General features: G+C 49.3%; 1 protein-coding gene across 2 annotated transcripts in view; it reads left to right on the plus strand.

Annotated features, from left to right (window-relative positions):
- The window catches only part of LOC138581368 (formin-J-like), a 1,098,959-nt gene that overhangs the window by 210,138 nt on the left and 866,128 nt on the right, over nt 1-22,693 (plus strand). For both annotated transcript variants that reach the window (XM_069652650.1, XM_069652651.1), the window contains exon 4: nt 2,389-2,526. In XM_069652650.1, coding sequence (XP_069508751.1) covers nt 2,389-2,526 — 138 coding nt within the window. The remainder of the gene's footprint in view (nt 1-2,388; nt 2,527-22,693) is intronic.

Consider the following 22,693-nt stretch of genomic DNA (forward strand, 5'->3'; position numbering starts at 1 on the left):
ATACTTTAGCTCACAACCTCTTCTACAAGCCCCAGCAGTCTCAGGTGTTTCTGCCCAATTAGGGTATAGCTTTTTTATCAATTGTACCTTGAAGAGTGCCAGCCAATTAAAATGACGTATTTGTGCTGACTATGAAATTATGTCATGCTCGAGGGGTGGTATTTTGAGGGTCACAAGAAAGGAAACTTCCATTCATATTCCTTAATGTATAGTGTAATGTTCTTTAGGGGTCAATGACGAATAGCCAATGGAAATTTTTGATTTAGTATTAATGTTGCACTTGTAGAACATGTTCATTTAGCAGTTTCTTGCTTTAAATATTGTAGCCCTGAGTGGGTGTATTGAGATGGTCCTTAGTTCAGTCCTACGAACCTGTCTGATTTGTGCACTGTATTTTTGACTATTTTTGCATTACTTATTTATTTATTTATTGTAATGTGATACAGTTTAAAAATATGTTTTAAAACTTTACACATTTGACAGTTAAACTTGATACAAGATATTAATTACACTTCTTACTTAATAATTAACACATCAATTGGTTAGATGTCGAATGATCAGTTCAGCAAGCTTACTAGTGCAATTATATAATACTTCATGAGTACAATGGTGAGTGAGGAAGAAAATAGATTAATCAGCAAATCACCCAGTCTAAGAATGCATAAAACAAGGAAAATACCACAACTTAACCAGCCAGACCTGAAACAGATCAGTAGGTTCAAAAAGAGGCATTTTTGCATTACAATTGGATTAACGTGGGGTACTTTAACATCTATTACAATCCACTTGTAGCCATGCTCTCTAGTTAAGATTACTAAGCCCAGTGGTTTTCAGGTAAGTAAACTCAACAGGATGAAAGTTCTTGAACATCCAATGCATGACTGATTCTTCCCCAGCCCCATAGGCTTCGCAGCGGTACATGCCCGGTATGAAATCTGTATATGAAGATATTATACATTTCGTTAGTACATGCAAGGGTCAATCAGCTTGTAAAAAGCAAGCTCATTGGCCCTTGCCCGTGCCTTACCTGCCCGACAAATCTCCGAGCCCTGCCGCGTTCCGGAGTTCTTTCCACAAGTAGCCGTCATGGAAAGAGAGAAGGGACTATGTGTAGTCCCTTTGCCTCTTGCATGGCGGGCATTTTTTTGTTTACTTTTTTTTAACATTCGTATTAATGGCCACCATGGAAAGGGAGAAGGGACTACTTGTAGTCCCTTCTCCCCAATCATTGGCGGGCATTGTTTTTTGTGCGTTTTTTTTTCTCCAGTTGAGAAACGGTTGCAGCGCTGTTTCTCAACTTGAGAAAAACTGCTATCAGTAGCCCGCTACGAGGTGCCAGGGTACTAATGGCAATATAACCCTCGGAGGGGGGCATTACATATATGGTAATGCCCCCAGGGCTATGTTCTAACTATGGCCTAACGTAATACCCCACCTCCTTGGGTTATATTGCCTAAGGAATATTCAATGCATCAACCCCAGAATGATGAAAAGCAGACCCAGGCATGCCCGACATGTGACTGAGTATGCCTCAGCTCTACTGGCCTACCGGGGTTATTGGCTTGCATCCATGAACACTGCTATAAAATATTTAAGCTTAGTGGTCTTCATGGAAGCAAACTCAACAGGATGAAACTGCACGAAAACCTAATGCATGATTGACTAGTCCTCATCCCTGCATGATTTTTCAGAGGTCCATGTGTTTTATGAATGCCAACTCAATGTATCAACCTCCAAACAATGCAAAGCAGACCCAGGCATGCCTGACATGTAACTCACTCTGCTGGTATGTCATGAAATCTTACACTGTTGCTCATACCCAGTATCATTCCTGGCACCTGCAGGTTGCACATAGGTATCTGCCACAGGCACATTAACCTACTGAGATGTTTTACTGTACAGTTTAATGTGCTGTCTTATGTGGATAAAATTCACTTTGCACAGGACTCCATATCCTCTTGCTAACCTCCTTTCCGGCCTCAACCCCAACCCTTCCATTCCATTCCCATCCCATTTTTCCCTGCTTTTGAAGCCTTTGAAGTTTTTGTAGTTATTTTCTGTATCTGTTTCCCAAGAATCATTCTGAACCTGCTTAAACTCCGGTTGAACTTCCCTGAAGATTGATGGCTCTTAAAGGACATTAAGGCAGATTAGACCTCGATTAAAAATCTGCAGAAACCCACAAATCTACCAGAATCTTAATTAGATATTTATGGGAGCCCAAAGATCACTTTTGACAAAATTTGCCAGGTTTACGTTTTTCTTAGCATTGTAACTTTTTTCTTCCATTTTCTAGCTATCTTTTCTGTCTACCTTTGAATGCATAGTTCAGCTACTAATGCAAATTAGAAATCTAATCCCAAATGCACCTCTTTCTCTTTTCTCCAGATGATCAGATTAAACACTCCAAACACTCTTGATAATGAGTGTTCCTTGACATCTAAAGGTGACAGTATTGAACAACCTAGGAAACAAAAACCAACTTCCCCAAAAGAAAAAGAGGATGCGCCATCAAAGCCTTCTAAGGTAAATACTGTTCTTTATGTTAATATCAAAGGGTCTCGTCACACATACATGACCAGTAGACTCAATGTGTATGTTTTCACCTAGTAGATGTATAAACCGTGATTGCTCAATTTAAAAATCAGTTGACCAATTCTTCTCCATTTACATTAAATGTTATGTCTAGAAATAGGATCATCCATAGATTCACATGTTTGATAGCAGTTCCATCTGCTCACTATATGAATAGTAGTTTCTTTTTAAGACCAGAGTCCCATTTTGCTTTTGCTTTATGCACCAATCTCCCTGGGATGAGTTTCAACTGCTGCTTTCCCGATACCATTATCAAAGACTTTGACCTTTAAATATGCAATTAATTATAAAGTACAAGAATAAACATGCGTTTCCCAATACGTACTGCAGAATGATCGAATACATGATATGATATGATATCATATCATGTGGCATTTATAACGTGCCTATGGACAAGTGTTTCAAGGCGTGACAAGGCAAGGGAGGGGGGCAGAGGGAGGACAGAGACAAACGATCTTACTAGGCCAAGTGACATTGAGATTGTGTAAGTGCAGGGGGAGGAAGGGCAAGCGCCATACACAGGATCAAATAACAACAAGCAGTGCGGGTGCATCTGGCCGGGCAGGGAACCTGGGCCCGAATTGAAAGGGTAGCCAGAGGTGATCAGTGCATTATCAGATGGGAGATCTGCAGGGGAGACTAAGAGAGAAGGCAGAAGCAAAGAGGAAGGTCTTGGGGTGCTTCGGGAACAAGAGATGGTTCTGCTCAAGTTTCAGAGAGGCAGGGTGGCTGTTCCAGGGGGAGGCTCCAGCCAAAGAAAGAAATCTACCACCAACTCGTTGCTTGGAGAAGCGACTGACCCTGAGGGAGGTGGAGGTGGAGGAGTGAAGAGCTTGAGTAGGAAGATATTTCTGAAGAGAGAGTTGGAAGTAAAGAGAACACAGGCCCCAGAAGGCCTTGTGGACAATGCAGAGGGTCTTGAACTCGATGCTTGCAGCCACTGAGAGCCAATTAGGGATTTCGGGGCTGGAGAGATACGTACCCTGGGCTTGAGGCCAAAGACAAGTCTCGCAGTCCTGTTCTGGATGAGTTGAAGAGGACAGAGAGTAGAAGCAGGCAGATTAAGAAAGAGGCTGTTGCAGTTGTACAGCCTAGAGAGAACCAGAGCTCTAGAGACAGTGAGTGTCATGATCTCTGCTTCCAAAAGGTCAGGACTTACCCAACTCCCTTGGAAGCAGACCCATAACCCAGGTTCCGAGTGCCAACCAGTCCCAATTGGGACCTTTTGGACCCTGTCCTGGCGCCAGTGGCACCAGGCTCATAAATATGCCCAGTCCCAGCGCTGGAAGCGCCGGGCTCATAATGCTTGGGTGGACTTACCTGCAGCAGACCATGCTGCTTACTTACCTGCCAGTTGAGCCTCTAATCCTCTTCTGTTTGGGACTACTTTTCCTGTTGGGTGGGGCAGGAGCCACTCCCTAGGTTCAGAACACTGGAACTCTTCTGGAAAGCAGGAACTCTTTTCTTACCTAGGCGAGGCTGTGGAAGGAGACACCTAAGCACCACAGGAGGCTATTTAAACCACACCCGATGGATGAATCTTGCTTTGCGTTATTCTGCATCCTCTGCAGCAGAACGCTCATCGTGTCTTCTGCATCTGATCCTGGGCCTAAGGGAAAAAGGCTTACCATCCTGAATCCAGTCTTCAGCAACACCTATAAAGACAAGAAAGAACAGGTTAGCATTACGGTCTTCAGTGACAGCGCTTCTCTTACCTGGTCCATCGGCTGTCACCAACGCCTCGCGCTGCATTCCGGCATCTGAAAGACAAAGGCTTACCTACTCTTCGCGTGCTCCGGAGGTCTTCGCACTGCATTCCGGCATCTGAAAGACAAAAGCTTACCAACTCTTCGCACGCTCCGGAGGCCTTCGGCGCTGCATCCCGCATCTGAAAGACAAAAGAAGGTGCGTTTAAAGACATTGGGTAACTTTATTACTCACGTGCCATTACTCCTTCCCACGCCGAACCCAGTGGGTATTCCGGCACCCTTCAGCAGCTCCGAACTTGTACCTGCAAGATAAAAGGACAGTTAGTGCGCATCGTGAAGCAGGCAACAAGCGCTTACTTACGTGCTTCCAGGCGCTTCTATTCCTCACACGGGTTCCATCCTCAACTCACTTCAGCCCGTCATCCGCCATCGCCGGAACCCTGCAAAACAAGAGACATCATTACAAAAGACTTTTAAAGACATTTGAAATACTCGGAACTTAACGTTCGTGCAGTAAACGACGGACAGCAGTCCTCTGAGGTCAAGAGGCATGCACCCTTATCCAGTGAAGAAACTGGTTACGGCACCCTGCCCCGAGGCAGATGGAGAGCTTGGCGTTCACTTACCTAAGGTGAGAGCGTTAACCTTTGGGGTTCTACAGGAGAAGAGAAGGGGAAGAAGAGAGAGACACCCAATAACCCCAGTTCATTAATCCCATATTTTCTATCTGCAGACGTCTTACTCTTCGAGTCAGACATACAGTGCACAGAGGTCCAGCCCAAAGAGCCAACCGTGTGTTACACATCACCTTTGAAGATACGGTATTCGCCCAGTCAAGACCGGCGCCTCTGCGGGAATCAGTTGAGCGTTACAGAACGCAAAGCCTACCGCAAAACTCCCGCCCAGGCGCTATGGAATCCTCGGATACCGATCAGCTAGCCCAGTTACTTGGGGAACTAAGAGCAGAAGTGCATGCAGCCCGTCAGGAAACGAAAGCTCTAAGAAGGAACTGATAATTTCCAAGGAGCGAACAGACGATCTCGCTAGACAATTGCTACAGTCACAAGCCGGACAGACCCCATTACCCGCATCAGGGGCAAATCTTCCTGCAACATCCTCTATGAATCCAGTGCAAATCAACCTACCTGGGAATGTACCTCTGGCTCCGCCCGAACGATTTTCTGGTGACCCAAGGAGGTTTGCAGTATTTATTAATCAGTGCCGGTTGCATTTCTTATGCCGGCCAGCAGCCTTTCCAACTGATCAAGCTAAAGTAGCTTTCGTGCTTTCGTACCTTAGTGGCAATGCGGCAGACTGGTCGATCCCTCTAGTTAATCAAGATGATCCGGTTCTCCATGATTTTCAAGCTTTTCAGCTCAGCATGGAAAAACTGTTCGCAAGACATTCACAGGGGCAGGCCTTGGACAATGAGCTTCTTTCGTTGCGACAGGGTAATCAAGACCTTTTGGCTTATATTGCGTCTTTCAACAGACTGATAGTGGAAACTCAATGGCCTGAGGACAAAAGGATTACGCTGTTTTATAGAGGTCTACGTGGAGAGCTCAAAGATGTGTTAGCCCAAGTAGTGAATCCCCCGCAAGACTGTTCGGACTATATAGACTTAGTCGTTCAAATAGATCACAGACTGCAGAACAGGAAGGCCGATCGTTCCAAGTTTGATGCTCGAGTATTTTCCAAACCACCAACTCCTTCCAAAGGAGTAGACTCCGGGGAACCCATGCAAATAGGGTGCCTGAAAGGACCACTCACACAAAAGGAGCGGGAAAGGAGAAAACAGTTGCAATTATGCCTCTATTGCGGAAACTCAGGGCACTTTCTTCGAGACTGTCCGGTGAAACCAGCCAAGAAGGCAGTAGGATCTGCAGTTACCAAGGTCACAAACTCTGAGCAGGGAAACGACCTCGCCCGACAAGAATAGAGGTCCTCTTGCCGAGCGTTAAAACCAGTTCCGTGACCTCGCATTTCGTGATACCTATGGTCCTCATTAGCCCTGATCATCCGGATCGATTACATGCGATTGAAGCTTACGTCGACAGCGGTGCTATCGGCAATTATGTGGATCATGAAATGGTTTTGAGGATGAATCTAACTCTTTGTCCCAAGGCTGTAAAGGACGTCATTACTACGGTGGATGGTACGGAGATAGCCTCCGGACCAGTAACGCATACCACTCAAGAAGTGACGCTAGTAAGTCAAGATGGACACCATGAGAATCTCCAAAACCTATCCTAGTTGATGGAGAACTCGAGTTTGAAGTCAAAAGCATCCTGGACTCCAAGATCTCCAAATCTAAACTATTTTACCTAATTGACTGGAAAGGCTACGGCCCCCAAGAAAGATCCTGGGAACCTGCAGAATATGTCCACGCTCCTCGTCTAATCAAAAGATTCCATCGAACATTTCCTGACAAGCCCAAACCCCCGGAGAAGCCCGGTTTGGGAGGGGCCTTGAGGGGGGGTGCTGTCATGATCTCTGCTTCCAAAAGGTCAGGACTTACCCAACTCCCTTGGAAGCAGACCCATAACCCAGGTTCCGAGTGCCAACCAGTCCCAATTGGGACCTTTTGGACCCTGTCCTGGCGCCAGTGGCACCAGGCTCATAAATATGCCCAGTCCCAGCGCTGGAAGCGCCGGGCTCATAATGCTTGGGTGGACTTACCTGCAGCAGACCATGCTGCTTACTTACCTGCCAGTTGAGCCTCTAATCCTCTTCTGTTTGGGACTACTTTTCCTGTTGGGTGGGGCAGGAGCCACTCCCTAGGTTCAGAACACTGGAACTCTTCTGGAAAGCAGGAACTCTTTTCTTACCTAGGCGAGGCTGTGGAAGGAGACACCTAAGCACCACAGGAGGCTATTTAAACCACACCCGATGGATGAATCTTGCTTTGCGTTATTCTGCATCCTCTGCAGCAGAACGCTCATCGTGTCTTCTGCATCTGATCCTGGGCCTAAGGGAAAAAGGCTTACCATCCTGAATCCAGTCTTCAGCAACACCTATAAAGACAAGAAAGAACAGGTTAGCATTACGGTCTTCAGTGACAGCGCTTCTCTTACCTGGTCCATCGGCTGTCACCAACGCCTCGCGCTGCATTCCGGCATCTGAAAGACAAAGGCTTACCTACTCTTCGCGTGCTCCGGAGGTCTTCGCACTGCATTCCGGCATCTGAAAGACAAAAGCTTACCAACTCTTCGCACGCTCCGGAGGCCTTCGGCGCTGCATCCCGCATCTGAAAGACAAAAGAAGGTGCGTTTAAAGACATTGGGTAACTTTATTACTCACGTGCCATTACTCCTTCCCACGCCGAACCCAGTGGGTATTCCGGCACCCTTCAGCAGCTCCGAACTTGTACCTGCAAGATAAAAGGACAGTTAGTGCGCATCGTGAAGCAGGCAACAAGCGCTTACTTACGTGCTTCCAGGCGCTTCTATTCCTCACACGGGTTCCATCCTCAACTCACTTCAGCCCGTCATCCGCCATCGCCGGAACCCTGCAAAACAAGAGACATCATTACAAAAGACTTTTAAAGACATTTGAAATACTCGGAACTTAACGTTCGTGCAGTAAACGACGGACAGCAGTCCTCTGAGGTCAAGAGGCATGCACCCTTATCCAGTGAAGAAACTGGTTACGGCACCCTGCCCCGAGGCAGATGGAGAGCTCGGCGTTCACTTACCTAAGGTGAGAGCGTTAACCTTTGGGGTTCTACAGGAGAAGAGAAGGGGAAGAAGAGAGAGACACCCAATAACCCCAGTTCATTAATCCCATATTTTCTATCTGCAGACGTCTTACTCTTCGAGTCAGACATACAGTGCACAGAGGTCCAGCCCAAAGAGCCAACCGTGTGTTACACATCACCTTTGAAGATACGGTATTCGCCCAGTCAAGACCGGCGCCTCTGCGGGAATCAGTTGAGCGTTACAGAACGCAAAGCCTACCGCAAAACTCCCGCCCAGGCGCTATGGAATCCTCGGATACCGATCAGCTAGCCCAGTTACTTGGGGAACTAAGAGCAGAAGTGCATGCAGCCCGTCAGGAAACGAAAGCTCTAAGAAGGAACTGATAATTTCCAAGGAGCGAACAGACGATCTCGCTAGACAATTGCTACAGTCACAAGCCGGACAGACCCCATTACCCGCATCAGGGGCAAATCTTCCTGCAACATCCTCTATGAATCCAGTGCAAATCAACCTACCTGGGAATGTACCTCTGGCTCCGCCCGAACGATTTTCTGGTGACCCAAGGAGGTTTGCAGTATTTATTAATCAGTGCCGGTTGCATTTCTTATGCCGGCCAGCAGCCTTTCCAACTGATCAAGCTAAAGTAGCTTTCGTGCTTTCGTACCTTAGTGGCAATGCGGCAGACTGGTCGATCCCTCTAGTTAATCAAGATGATCCGGTTCTCCATGATTTTCAAGCTTTTCAGCTCAGTATGGAAAAACTGTTCGCAAGACATTCACAGGGGCAGGCCTTGGACAATGAGCTTCTTTCGTTGCGACAGGGTAATCAAGACCTTTTGGCTTATATTGCGTCTTTCAACAGACTGATAGTGGAAACTCAATGGCCTGAGGACAAAAGGATTACGCTGTTTTATAGAGGTCTACGTGGAGAGCTCAAAGATGTGTTAGCCCAAGTAGTGAATCCCCCGCAAGACTGTTCGGACTATATAGCCTTAGTCGTTCAAATAGATCACAGACTGCAGAACAGGAAGGCCGATCGTTCCAAGTTTGATGCTCGAGTATTTTCCAAACCACCAACTCCTTCCAAAGGAGTAGACTCCGGGGAACCCATGCAAATAGGGTGCCTGAAAGGACCACTCACACAAAAGGAGCGGGAAAGGAGAAAACAGTTGCAATTATGCCTCTATTGCGGAAACTCAGGGCACTTTCTTCGAGACTGTCCGGTGAAACCAGCCAAGAAGGCAGTAGGATCTGCAGTTACCAAGGTCACAAACTCTGAGCAGGGAAACGACCTCGCCCGACAAGAATAGAGGTCCTCTTGCCGAGCGTTAAAACCAGTTCCGTGACCTCGCATTTCGTGATACCTATGGTCCTCATTATCCCTGATCATCCGGATCGATTACATGCGATTGAAGCTTACGTCGACAGCGGTGCTATCGGCAATTATGTGGATCATGAAATGGTTTTGAGGATGAATCTAACTCTTTGTCCCAAGGCTGTAAAGGACGTCATTACTACGGTGGATGGTACGGAGATAGCCTCCGGACCAGTAACGCATACCACTCAAGAAGTGACGCTAGTAAGTCAAGATGGACACCATGAGAATCTCCAAAACCTATCCTAGTTGATGGAGAACTCGAGTTTGAAGTCAAAAGCATCCTGGACTCCAAGATCTCCAAATCTAAACTATTTTACCTAATTGACTGGAAAGGCTACGGCCCCCAAGAAAGATCCTGGGAACCTGCAGAATATGTCCACGCTCCTCGTCTAATCAAAAGATTCCATCGAACATTTCCTGACAAGCCCAAACCCCCGGAGAAGCCCGGTTTGGGAGGGGCCTTGAGGGGGGGTGCTGTCATGATCTCTGCTTCCAAAAGGTCAGGACTTACCCAACTCCCTTGGAAGCAGACCCATAACCCAGGTTCCGAGTGCCAACCAGTCCCAATTGGGACCTTTTGGACCCTGTCCTGGCGCCAGTGGCACCAGGCTCATAAATATGCCCAGTCCCAGCGCTGGAAGCGCCGGGCTCATAATGCTTGGGTGGACTTACCTGCAGCAGACCATGCTGCTTACTTACCTGCCAGTTGAGCCTCTAATCCTCTTCTGTTTGGGACTACTTTTCCTGTTGGGTGGGGCAGGAGCCACTCCCTAGGTTCAGAACACTGGAACTCTTCTGGAAAGCAGGAACTCTTTTCTTACCTAGGCGAGGCTGTGGAAGGAGACACCTAAGCACCACAGGAGGCTATTTAAACCACACCCGATGGATGAATCTTGCTTTGCGTTATTCTGCATTCTCTGCAGCAGAACGCTCATCGTGTCTTCTGCATCTGATCCTGGGCCTAAGGGAAAAAGGCTTACCATCCTGAATCCAGTCTTCAGCAACACCTATAAAGACAAGAAAGAACAGGTTAGCATTACGGTCTTCAGTGACAGCGCTTCTCTTACCTGGTCCATCGGCTGTCACCAACGCCTCGCGCTGCATTCCGGCATCTGAAAGACAAAGGCTTACCTACTCTTCGCGTGCTCCGGAGGTCTTCGCACTGCATTCCGGCATCTGAAAGACAAAAGCTTACCAACTCTTCGCACGCTCCAGAGGCCTTCGGCGCTGCATCCCGCATCTGAAAGACAAAAGAAGGTGCGTTTAAAGACATTGGGTAACTTTATTACTCACGTGCCATTACTCCTTCCCACGCCGAACCCAGTGGGTATTCCGGCACCCTTCAGCAGCTCCGAACTTGTACCTGCAAGATAAAAGGACAGTTAGTGCGCATCGTGAAGCAGGCAACAAGCGCTTACTTACGTGCTTCCAGGCGCTTCTATTCCTCACACGGGTTCCATCCTCAACTCACTTCAGCCCGTCATCCGCCATCGCAGGAACCCTGCAAAACAAGAGACATCATTACAAAAGACTTTTAAAGACATTTGAAATACTCGGAACTTACCGTTCGTGCAGTAAACGACGGACAGCAGTCCTCTGAGGTCAAGAGGCCTGCACCCTTATCCAGTGAAGAAACTGGTTACGGCACCCTGCCCCGAGGCAGATGGAGAGCTCGGCGTTCACTTACCTAAGGTGAGAGCGTTAACCTTTGGGGTTCTACAGGAGAAGAGAAGGGGAAGAAGAGAGAGACACCCAATAACCCCAGTTCATTAATCCCATATTTTCTATCTGCAGACATCTTACTCTTCGAGTCAGACATACAGTGCACAGAGGTCCAGCCCAAAGAGCCAACCGTGTGTTACACATCACCTTTGAAGATACGGTATTCGCCCAGTCAAGACCGGCGCCTCTGCGGGAATCAGGTGAGCGTTACAGTGAGCTTCTGGTGGAAAGTGAGGAAAGGAAGAATACCTCTGAGGAGGTGCAGTTGGTAGTTTGACTTCTTAGACATGTGAGGAGAAAAGGAGAGTGTGGGGTCAAAGATGACCGTAAGGTTCTTAGCCTCACAGGTGGGAGCGGGAAGAGGGCCAAGGGAGGCCGGCCTGAGAGTGACAGGAAAGGAAGGTGCAGGTGTGCCGAGGAGGTACTCCATTTTTTTATCTTCAACTAAACATTTTATTGGTATTTCAAGAAATGACAAAGACTTCAGACAATACATGTATGCATACAAACATACAACGATAGCGTGATCTCAGCGCAGTCTCACATTGGGGGGGTCGGACTCGTGGTGATATGCGGCCTGTTGGGGGGGGGGGCAGTCAGCGTGGGTCCCCCTTGTGGCACTCGGTTTATTCCAGCAAGCGGGTTAGTGGGGCCTTCGGGTGAGGGCTGGGAAATGTACTGCATAGTCCATAAATGGGGCCCAGGTATTACGAAAGGAGTTCATGTTCCCTGATCGAATTGCAGTGATTTTTTCAGCCACTACAATGTCCCAGCACTTTGACCACCATAGTGGGAGTGAGGGGCACTCTGGGTTTTTCCAGAGCCGTGCTAGTGCTATTTTGGCTACTGTTAAGAGGTGGGTGCATAGGCGGGCTGTGTGGCCTGATAGTGGGAAGTCCCCTTCACTGGTGTCCCCCAACAATACGATCCCTGGGTCCCAGGGAATTTTAAGTCCTGTGATCGATTTTATCTGATCAAGCACCCCTTGCCAGTATTTTGCAGCATGCGGGCATGTCCATAGCAGGTGGAACAGCGTTCCCTCCACTGCACAGCCTCTCCAGCAATTTGGTGAGATGCTTGGGTTAGATTTGTGTAGCTGTACTGGGGTGATGTAGTATCTGTAACAGACCTTATACCCGCCTTGTCTATTGGTGACGCATTGCATGCTTTTGTGAATTCTTGTCCAGATCTTCCCCCACGCTTGAATATCTATTGTTCGCCCCAGGTCCTTCTCCCAGTTGGTCATATATTTTTCTTTGGTGGTGGGGTCTGATTTGTCCAGGAGTCGGTATATGATAGATATTTTCCCTCTGGGTGGGGCAGATGTTAATGTTAGCTCCAACGCTGTAAGGCCTCTTGAGCCCTTTTCCATAACATTCCTCTGGGATCTGCAAATATCTGAATCTTTCCCCTTCTGTGATTTTGAATTTCGCCTTGCAGTCTTCAAATGTAAGTGGGTTACCACCCTCTAGGAAGTCTGAGATCTTCCAGAGGCTAGGGCAAAACGAAAGGTGATGGCTGGAAGGTTTTGAATAAATCATAACCACGGGCAAAGCTCTGGGCAACCCTCCAGACCATCGTTTTTCAGTCTGCCAAGCCATTACAGAAGGGGAAAAACCATATGCAAATCAGGCATGGTCCTACCCCAAAAGGGGCAGTCCAGCCCGAACTGCTAGGCCACATCCCTTCTGCACGAGACCACAAGCATCCCCAGACATGTTTCAGCCTTGTTGGGAATCATCAGTGAGGAGTAGCTTGGGTCTCTAGGCCCGGCAGACTCGGGACCCACGTCTGGGCATACCCGTCCCACTCGGGGTGACTTTAGCAAAACGAAAGGTGATGGCTGGAAGGTTTTGAATAAATCATAACCACGGGCAAAGCTCTGGGCAACCCTCCAGACCATCGTTTTTCAGTCTGCCAAGCCATTACAGAAGGGGAAAAACCATATGCAAATCAGGCATGGTCCTACCCCAAAAGGGGCAGTCCAGCCCGAACTGCTAGGCCACATCCCTTCTGCACGAGACCACAAGCATCCCCAGACATGTTTCAGCCTTGTTGGGCGTCATCAGTGAGGAGTAACTTGGGTCTCTAGGCCCGGCAGACTCGGGACCCACGTCTGGGCATATCCGTCCCACTCGGGGTGACTTTAGCAAAACGAAAGGTGATGGCTGGAATGTTTTGAATAAATCATAACCACGGGCAAAGCTCTGGGCAACCCTCCAGACCATCGTTTTTCAGTCTGCCAAGCCATTACAGAAGGGGAAAAACCATATGCAAATCAGGCATGGTCCTACCCCAAAAGGGGCAGTCCAGCCCGAACTGCTAGGCCACATCCCTTCTGCACGAGACCACAAGCATCCCCAGACATGTTTCAGCCTTGTTGGGCGTCATCAGTGAGGAGTAGCTTGGGTCTCTAGGCCCGGCAGACTCGGGACCCACGTCTGGGCATACCCGTCCCACTCGGGGTGACTTTAGCAAAACGAAAGGTAATGGCTGGAAGGTTTTGAATAAATCATAACCACGGGCAAAGCTCTGGGCAACCCTCCAGACCATCGTTTTTCAGTCTGCCAAGCCATTACAGAAGGGGAAAAACCATATGCAAATCAGGCATGGTCCTACCCCAAAAGGGGCAGTCCAGCCCGAACTGCTAGGCCACATCCCTTCTGCACGAGACCACAAGCATCCCCAGACATGTTTCAGCCTTGTTGGGCATCATCAGTGAGGAGTAGCTTGGGTCTCTAGGCCCGGCAGACTCGGGACCCACGTCTGGGCATACCCGTCCCACTCGGGGTGACTTTAGCAAAACGAAAGGTGATGGCTGGAAGGTTTTGAATAAATCATAACCACGGGCAAAGCTCTGGGCAACCCTCCAGACCATCGTTTTTCAGTCTGCCAAGCCATTACAGAAGGGGAAAAACCATATGCAAATCAGGCATGGTCCTACCCCAAAAGGGGCAGTCCAGCCCGAACTGCTAGGCCACATCCCTTCTGCACGAGACCACAAGCATCCCCAGACATGTTTCAGCCTTGTTGGGCGTCATCAGTGAGGAGTAGCTTGGGTCTCTAGGCCCGGCAGACTCGGGACCCACGTCTGGGCATACCCGTCCCACTCGGGGTGACTTTAGCAAAACGAAAGGTGATGGCTGGAAGGTTTTGAATAAATCATAACCACGGGCAAAGCTCTGGGCAACCCTCCAGACCATCGTATTTCAGTCTGCCAAGCCATTACAGAAGGGGAAAAACCATATGCAAATCAGGCATGGTCCTACCCCAAAAGGGGCAGTCCAGCCCGAACTGCTAGGCCACATCCCTTCTGCACGAGACCCAAGCTACTCCTCACTGATGAGCCCCAACAAGGGTGAAACATGTTTAGGGATGCGTGTGGTCTGGGTAATGGCTTGGCAGGCGAAGAACGATGGTCTGGAGGGTTGCCCCGAGCAATGCCAGTGGTTAAGATTCAGTCTAAACCTTCCAGCCATCACCTCTTTGTTTTTGCTTTGAGATCTTCCAGAGGCCCCCTTCTGCCAGGCGGAAAAGCTCTGAGATTGGAGACCCAGTGAAAACTCGGGATTGTCCCATAGAGGTGTGAGTGGGCTTTAGAGTCCCTGTGCATCCCCATTTCCGAGCCACTGCTTTCCAATTTGCCACCGTGTTGTGGGTTGCTAATAGGAGTCCAGAGTTTGGCTGGGCCTTCGGGGCCTGGATGTGCGGGAGGTCAGCTAGGGGAGATTTGCACCATGCTTCCACTATCTGTTTCCAGTACGGTGGGTCTGATGTTCGAGTCCATGTGAATGCGTTGGATAGCTGTGCTGCTCGCCTGTACCTGGCCACGTCTGGAGTTCCCAGTCCCTGTGAATTTCAGCCTTGAGTCTTAGTTTTCTTTGCTATACAGGGTTTTTTCCCTCCCCAGATGGATTCCAATGTGGCTTTCTCTAAGGCACTTAGTTCATTCTCCGGGATATGTGCTGGGAGGGCTAGGCAGTGGTAAATTAATCTAGGGACAAGGTTCATCTTTATCACTGCTATTCTACCCAGCCATGATATTTCCTGTTTACCCCAGTGTTTTATATTCCTCCGCAGGTCTTTAAACAATTGTGGGAAGTTGCTCTGATAGATCTGAGTGTGGTTTATGGGAATCTGGACCCCTAGGTATCCGAATGCTGTGTCTGCCCATGAGATGGGGAGCTTGGGGCTGAGCTTTTCCTTCTTTTTCTTAGTGAGGTTGATTGCTAGTACAGAGGATTTATCGTAGTTTATCCTAAATCCGGATGTTTTTCCGAATGTATCAAGCTCCTCCAGTAAAGGGGCCAGAGATGAGCCCGGGTGGGTTATTGTTAAAAGAACATCATCAGCATATAATGCTGCTTTGCATTCCCTTCCTCCCACTGCGATCCCCTGAATGTCTGCGTTTCGTCAGACCCTTCCTGCAAAAGGTTCCATGGATAACGCGAACACCATGGGGGACAGTGGGCAGCCCTGACGTGTGCCCCTATTTATAGCGATACTTTCCGATCTCAATCCGTTCACTCGCAATCGAGTGGTCAGGCACTGATACTTCACCATTATCCATTTTGTGATGTTACGTCCAAGACCCATGTGGGCATGGGTGAGCCTAATATATTCTCAGTTCACGAGGTCGAACGCTTTGTGAGCGTCTAGGGAAATGACCAGCATTTCTGTCCCCTGCCGGTTGGCACTTTCAATGAGGTCTAGCGTTCTTCTGATATTGTCGTGCGTCCCTCTTCCTGGGATAAACCCTGTCTGGTCCCTGTCTATCATGTCTGGGAGAACGTTCCCCAGTCTCGGTCCTAGGACAATAGAATAAATCTTCCCATCTGAGTGTGATCGGTCTATATGAGGACACCTGCTCAGGGTCTTTCCCAGGTTTATGAACTAGTATGGTGAGTGATTCTGCCATTGATTTGGTCACCTTCCCGGCATACCCGTCCCACTCGGGGTGACTTTAGCAAAACGAAAGGTGATGGCTGGAAGGTTTTGAATAAATCATAACCACGGGCAAAGCTCTGGGCAACCCTCCAGACCATCGTTTTTCAGTCTGCCAAGCCATTACAGAAGGGGAAAAACCATATGCAAATCAGGCATGGTCCTACCCCAAAAGGGGCAGTCCAGCCCGAACTGCTAGGCCACATCCCTTCTGCACGAGACCCAAGCTACTCCTCACTGATGAGCCCCAACAAGGGTGAAACATGTTTGGGGATGCTTGTGGTCTGGGTAATGGCTTGGCAGGCGAAGAACGATGGTCTGGAGGGTTGCCCCGAGCAATGCCAGTGGTTAAGATTCAGTCTAAACCTTCCAGCCATCACCTCTTTGTTTTTGCTTTGAGATCTTCCAGAGGCCCCCTTTTGCCAGGCGGAAAAGCTCTGAGATTGGAGACCCAGTGAAAACTCGGGATTGTCCCATAGAGGTGTGAGTGGGTTTAGAGTCCCTGTGCATCCCCATTTCCGAGCCACTGCTTTCCAATTTGCCACCGTGTTGTGGGTTGCTAATAGGAGTCCAGAGTTTGGCTGGGCCTTCGGGGCCTGGATGTGCGGGAGGTCAGCTAGGGGAGATTTGCAACATGCTTCCACTATCTGTTTCCAGTATGGTGGGTCTGATGTTCGAGTCCATGTGAATGCGTTGGATAGCTGTGCTGCTCGCCTGTACCTGGCCACGTCTGGAGTTCCCAGTCCCTGTGAATTTCAGCCTCGAGTCTTAGTTTTCTTTGCTATACAGGGTTTTTTCCCTCCCCAGATGGATTCCAATGTGGATTTCTCTAAGGCACTTAGTTCATTCTCCGGGATATGTGCTGGGAGGGCTAGGCAGTGGTAAATTAATCTAGGGACAAGGTTCATCTTTATCACCGCTGTTCTACCCAGCCATGATATTTCCTGTTTACCCCAGTGTTTTATATTCCTCCGCAGGTCTTTAAACAATTGTGGGAAGTTGCTCTGATAGATCTGAGTGTGGTTTATGGGAATCTGGACCCCTAGGTATCCGAATGCTGTGTCTGCCCATGAGATGGGGAGCTTGGGGCTGAGCTTTTCCTTCTTTTTCTTAGTGAGGTTGATTGCTAGTACAGAGGATTTATCGTAGTTTATCCTAAATCCGGATGTTTTTCCGAATGTATCAAGCTCCTCCAGTAAAGGGGCCAGAGATGAGCCCGGGTGGGTTATTGTTAAAAGAACATCATCAGCATATAATGCTGCTTTGCATTCCCTTCCTCCCACTGCGATCCCCTGAATGTCTGCGTTTCGTCAGACCCTTCCTGCAAAAGGTTCCATGGATAACGCGAACACCATGGGGGACAGTGGGCAGCCCTGACGTGTGCCCCTATTTATAGCGATACTTTCCGATCTCAATCCGTTCACTCGCAATCGAGTGGTCAGGCACTGATACTTCACCATTATCCATTTTGTGATGTTACGTCCAAGACCCATGTGGGCATGGGTGAGCCTAATATATTCTCAGTTCACGAGGTCGAACGCTTTGTGAGCGTCTAGGGAAATGACCAGCATTTCTGTCCCCTGCCGGTTGGCACTTTCAATGAGGTCTAGCGTTCTTCTGATATTGTCGTGCGTCCCTCTTCCTGGGATGAACCCTGTCTGGTCCCTGTCTATCATGTCTGGGAGAACGTTCCCCAGTCTCGGTCCTAGGACAATAGAATAAATCTTCCCATCTGAGTGTGATCGGTCTATATGAGGACACCTGCTCAGGGTCTTTCCCAGGTTTATGAACTAGTATGGTGAGTGATTCTGCCATTGATTTGGTCACCTTCCCGGTTTACAGAAATTAGTTAAATACGAGCGTGAGCTGCGGCGCTAGGATTTGTGTGTATGTTTTATAGAATTTTGCTGTTAGCCCGCCTGGCCCCGGGGCGGTGCTCTTCAGGGATTTGATACTGTCAGATACCTCCTCTACCGATATTGGGACTTGAGCTGGGATTTGATATTGGGTGCTACATACGATTGTAAATACTGCAGGCTTTGGGGCTGAGCTCCCGGTTCGGGCTGCGGGCCGGACATGATTGCTCTGGGGTGGGCTATTAGGGCGTCCATCTTGTCTGCGTTGGAGTATCGAGGCTTGCCATCTTCCCCGAGGAGGCATGATATGTTGTTCCTTTTATGTACCCGTTGCAATTTATAGGCTAGTATGCGATTTGCCTTGTTGCTTTTGTTGAAATAAAATTGTTTAGTGAATGCTATGGATTTAGCCGAGCGGTCCGCCCAGTGGATTTCTAAGGCCATTCTCACTTTTTTCAGTTCCCTCTCTGCCTTCCTCGTATGGCAGACTTTCAGCTCCTTCTCCAGTGCTGATACTTTTATCTCTAGAGTGTGTGCTTGGATCTTAGAGATCTGGTGTTGTTCGGTGGTTGTGCTTATAAGTGTTCCCCTAGTCACTGGTTTCATGGCCTCCAAAATCATCCCGATAGATGTGTTGGGAGTTGTATTTTCTCTAAAATAGTTAGTCTTTCACCTCAGCTCTGATTGTTTCATCTAGTAATATGGAGTCATTGAGCTTCCAGTATCTCGGGGAAGGTGTGGGTAACCCTCTAATTGATAGGTCTGCGGACACTGGGGCGTAATCAGAAATAATCCTGGTGGGGATTTGTATGTTCTTTAGACATGGGAAGAGTGCCCCGGTGATCAGGATTAGATCAATCCGAGAATGGCCTTCATGCACGTTAGAATAAAAGGTGTAATCCCTTACTCCCGCGTGTGCCACTCTCCAAGCGTCTACCATTTCGTTTTTTCGCAGGAGTTTAGCGAGAGCTAAGGCCCATGTAAAATCGGCATTAGATGGAGGGAGGGTTTTGTCAGCTAGCGGGTCCGGGGCCATGTTAAAGTCTCCGCCGGTGAGGAGGTATCCTACTCTGAATGTCAATAGTGTTTGGACCAGGTACCGCAGAAATTTATCTTGGCCAGCATTTGGGCAGTAGATCCCAGCTATGGTGATTGGCTGTTCCGATATGTATCTCTTTAGCAGGAGGTACCTGCCTTCGGGGTCCCTTTTTACTGTGGGCTCTGTGAGCGGGAAGTTATCGCTAAGTAAGATCGCTACCCCCATTTTTTCTCCCCTGCAGAAGCGAAGTATGCCTTTTTGAATCGCCTGAATCTGATGAGACGCTCATCAGCAGCTAGTAAGTGTGTCTTTCGAAGAATTACTACATCCCCTGACAGGGTGTTGAGTCTACCTTCTACCAACTTGCGTTTACCCAGGAAGTTGAGGCCCTGGATGTTCCATGTGATAATGTGAATGTCTCTTACCTCATTCCACCCCATGTGGCTTCTGAGTGGGTTTAGCTATGGGTGTCTTAATACTGGGCCCTGTGTTAGTGCCTTGGGGTGCCCCCTTATGAGAGTGTGTGCGTGTACTGTCACTGCGTGTCTGAGTTGCATAGTGCTTGGATTTTTTAGGAGCCTTTAGTGTGCCTCTTCCCCCAACCCTCCATTCCCCCTTACCCCACTTCGGTTCCCCCCCGAACTATTAGGAGTGAGACTAGCTTCACCCAAAGGGGTAACTAGCTGAGCCCCATCATCTAACCAGTTGAGGGCCAATGTGGCCTCTAAGCCATCAACGGGATGGCAGGAAGTGCATTCATGTTCCGAAGTAGACCTACACATAGCATTTTAGTCGCAACCGGGCGTTTGTGTGCAGGCACGCAGTGATATTACCCTTGGACATTGGGGGAGCCCCCCCTTGCATGCCCCTTTAGTGGCTATGTGAGTGGTGTTTCAACAAATGGCAATGGAGCGAGGTCGTGTGGCCAGGGCAATCAACATGTGAGTGGCTGAATTAATTCCGGCTCAGTCTGGTTTAGTGGTCTTTCGAGGGCCTCGGAGCCTTCGCCTCCTACTGACTCGGGACCAAGTGCCGGCAGAAGGCGTTTTTGTTGAACTTGGGCTGGTGCTTCTGAATCAGAATCTCTGCTTTCTGTTCCGACACCCATGAATTTCTCCACCTCATTAGGGGTGCGTATTTGCCTTCGGGCACCTTCCCATGTAAAATTCAAGACCATTGGGAAGCTCCAGCGGTATTGGACTTTCCCATTCTGCAGCCATTCTGTAAGGTTCCTCAGTGCTTCCCGTTTTTGCAGGGTGGTGCTTGCTAGGTCTTGATATAGCAAAATGGTTGCCTCTCTGAAGGTGATCTGTTTAGTTGCTCTGGCCTCCCTCATTATTTCTTTTTTCATCTTGAAGAAGTGAATCCATGCCAGCAGATCTCGGGGTGATGAAGATGCTTGTCTTGAGGCCGTGCGATGGACTCGATCGATCTCCAGGGGAGAGCTATCCGGGAGAGTAAGGATAAATCTAAACAGGTCACTTGAAAAGCCTTCCAGTTCTGAGTCGGTAATTGCCATAGGAATCCCTCGGAGGCGGATATTATTCCTCCTGGAGCAGATTTCTGCGTCCTCCTGCTTAGCCTCAAGCAGCTCACATCTTGCTTCTAGAGCTGTGATGCAGTCGAGGCCCTTTTCCAATTCAAAGGCGTTATCGCACAGGTTGTTTTCCACGTCCCCAGTGCACTTTTCTACCTCTTCCACCCTTTTGTCCAATGCTGTGATTCTCCTTGTCACCTCTTCGGTTCCTTTCTGGATCTCTTTTGTTATGGCTGACAGCAGGTCTTTGAGGTCTGATTTATTTGCAGATTGGAATGACTCGGGCACCTCAGGGGTGGTGGGCACTTCGGCGGAGACCCCCTGCGTTTGGTAATTGTTCTTTGCTTTCTCCTGAGATGGAATGTTCATCAGGGCCGCAATGTTAGTCTGTTTTGATGCTTTCCCACTCTTTGCCATGGTGTCTGTGGTGGATTCGATGGTTGCTTGGGGTGGCAATGGCTCTTTGCCCCGGGGCCTCGTCCCATGGTGGGCCCCTGCTGTTACGTGGGCTGTGATTGGCCACCGAGTCTTTGGTGCCCCCTGACGGTCTATGTACCTTGCTGCTTTAGTATGTTTCTGCCCCCTCCCCCTCTGGGCGTCTTATTGCGTTCACTCTTTTTGGGGTGCCCCCAGCTTACTCGCTTGCAGCTGGTTGGATGCTTCTTCGTTCCTCTTCGGCTTGCTGGTGGCACTCTGTTTGGTGGTGAGAGAGTTCCAGCAGGGGACAGTTGGGGCTTTGGCATTATGCATATAGGAGCTGCGTCAGGAGGCTTTCTGCAGCTGTAGATCCCCTCTGGATTGTGGCCCTTGGGAGGCTGTGGGGGCGGGAGCGCCTTGCCAACTGTGGGACTGACTCCTGATGGGCTAGCTGCAGTGCTCGGGTCTCATATTCTGCTACAGGCAAGTAGATGGTTGAGGTGTTTAATCGCTATAGGGAGCTAGCTCCAGGCGAATTCAGTGCCGTCTTCAGCTTTCCTCTTCCACTCTGATTTGATGTGTTTGTTTCCCCTGCAGGTGAGTGTTCTGGCACTCCAATTTTATGCCGAGTCCACGGGTGGCTGAGGGATCTCGGGCGACCATGTCCCTGCGTGGGCGGTGGGATCGGTTTTAGTAGTTTGATAGCACGGCCGCTCTCGGATTGTGCCTGGTGCTTAAGGAGGCTGCCGTGGGCTACTGTCAGATGGCAGAGTATGTGAGTGCAGATTTCCCCCCATTTAATAGCTCTGGTGATTGCGCGTCCGCACAGTCCGCTGTTGCTCCTGGTCACCCTCCGCAGGAACTGGGAAGCTGGGGGTCTCCTATCTTGACGCTGCTATGTACCACTGTTATGTCGGCTTGTGACTCGCTGGCCGCCTCCACAGCCCACTGTGGAGAGATTATGGGGGGGAGCCCGGGGCGAATGCCGTTTCAGCAGTGGGTCGGGCTAACAGGCTCCTCCTCAGGTGTTGGTTCACTAGTGCGCTGTATTCCACCACAGGGGTGTAGGGGTATCGGGAGTCTCCATCATTCTGTTGCTGTGCTCCTCTGGTACTCCAGCTGAGGCTCACTGGTGGCTCCCCCCGCCCGGTGTATGATGACTCCGGAGGGGAGCCCGGAGCAGGTGCTGCTTCAGTGACGGATCGGATGGGCAGGTTCCTTCTTATGTGCTGGGGACGCCGCTGGAGACTCTTGTAGAGTTATGGTGCGTGTGTCATGCCGATGCTCGGGTCTTTACTTTGGTGATGCCTGCTGGGGATGGTACTCCTAGGCTCCCCGTCTGCCATCTTTTCCTCTGCTACTGTATGCCGTGGCCGCATATCCTGTCGGCAGTTCTAGGTCTCCGGTGCTAGTTGGTGCTCCCGGACCATGTGCACCACGTTCACCGACTCTTTGTAGCCCCCATGAGGGGTGTTTCAGGCTTTAACGGGGCCTCTAATTCATAAATATGGGTTCTGATGATGGGCTCAGCGAGGAGCTTTCATGGAGCCATGCTGCTCGTGTTGGCTCCAAGCCACGCCCCTCGAGGATCTCCATCTTAATGGCATTAAGGCAGAGTTCATTAGCGGCACACCACTCCTGGATTGCAGACAGACAGCCATAGATGAGAGAGGGAGAAAAGGTGGCTGAGGGGAGCCTGAACACGAGTTGAGTGTAATCCGTTATAGCACTGAAAGTTGGAGCAGAGAGTGACAATGGCGTGGGCAAGAGGTGCCAGGTATTGGTTGAACAGCCAGGGA

This window comes from Ambystoma mexicanum, chromosome 3p (genome assembly GCF_040938575.1).
Source record: "Ambystoma mexicanum isolate Mex_15411 chromosome 3p, UKY_AmexF1_1, whole genome shotgun sequence".
Lineage (NCBI taxonomy): Eukaryota > Metazoa > Chordata > Amphibia > Caudata > Ambystomatidae > Ambystoma > Ambystoma mexicanum.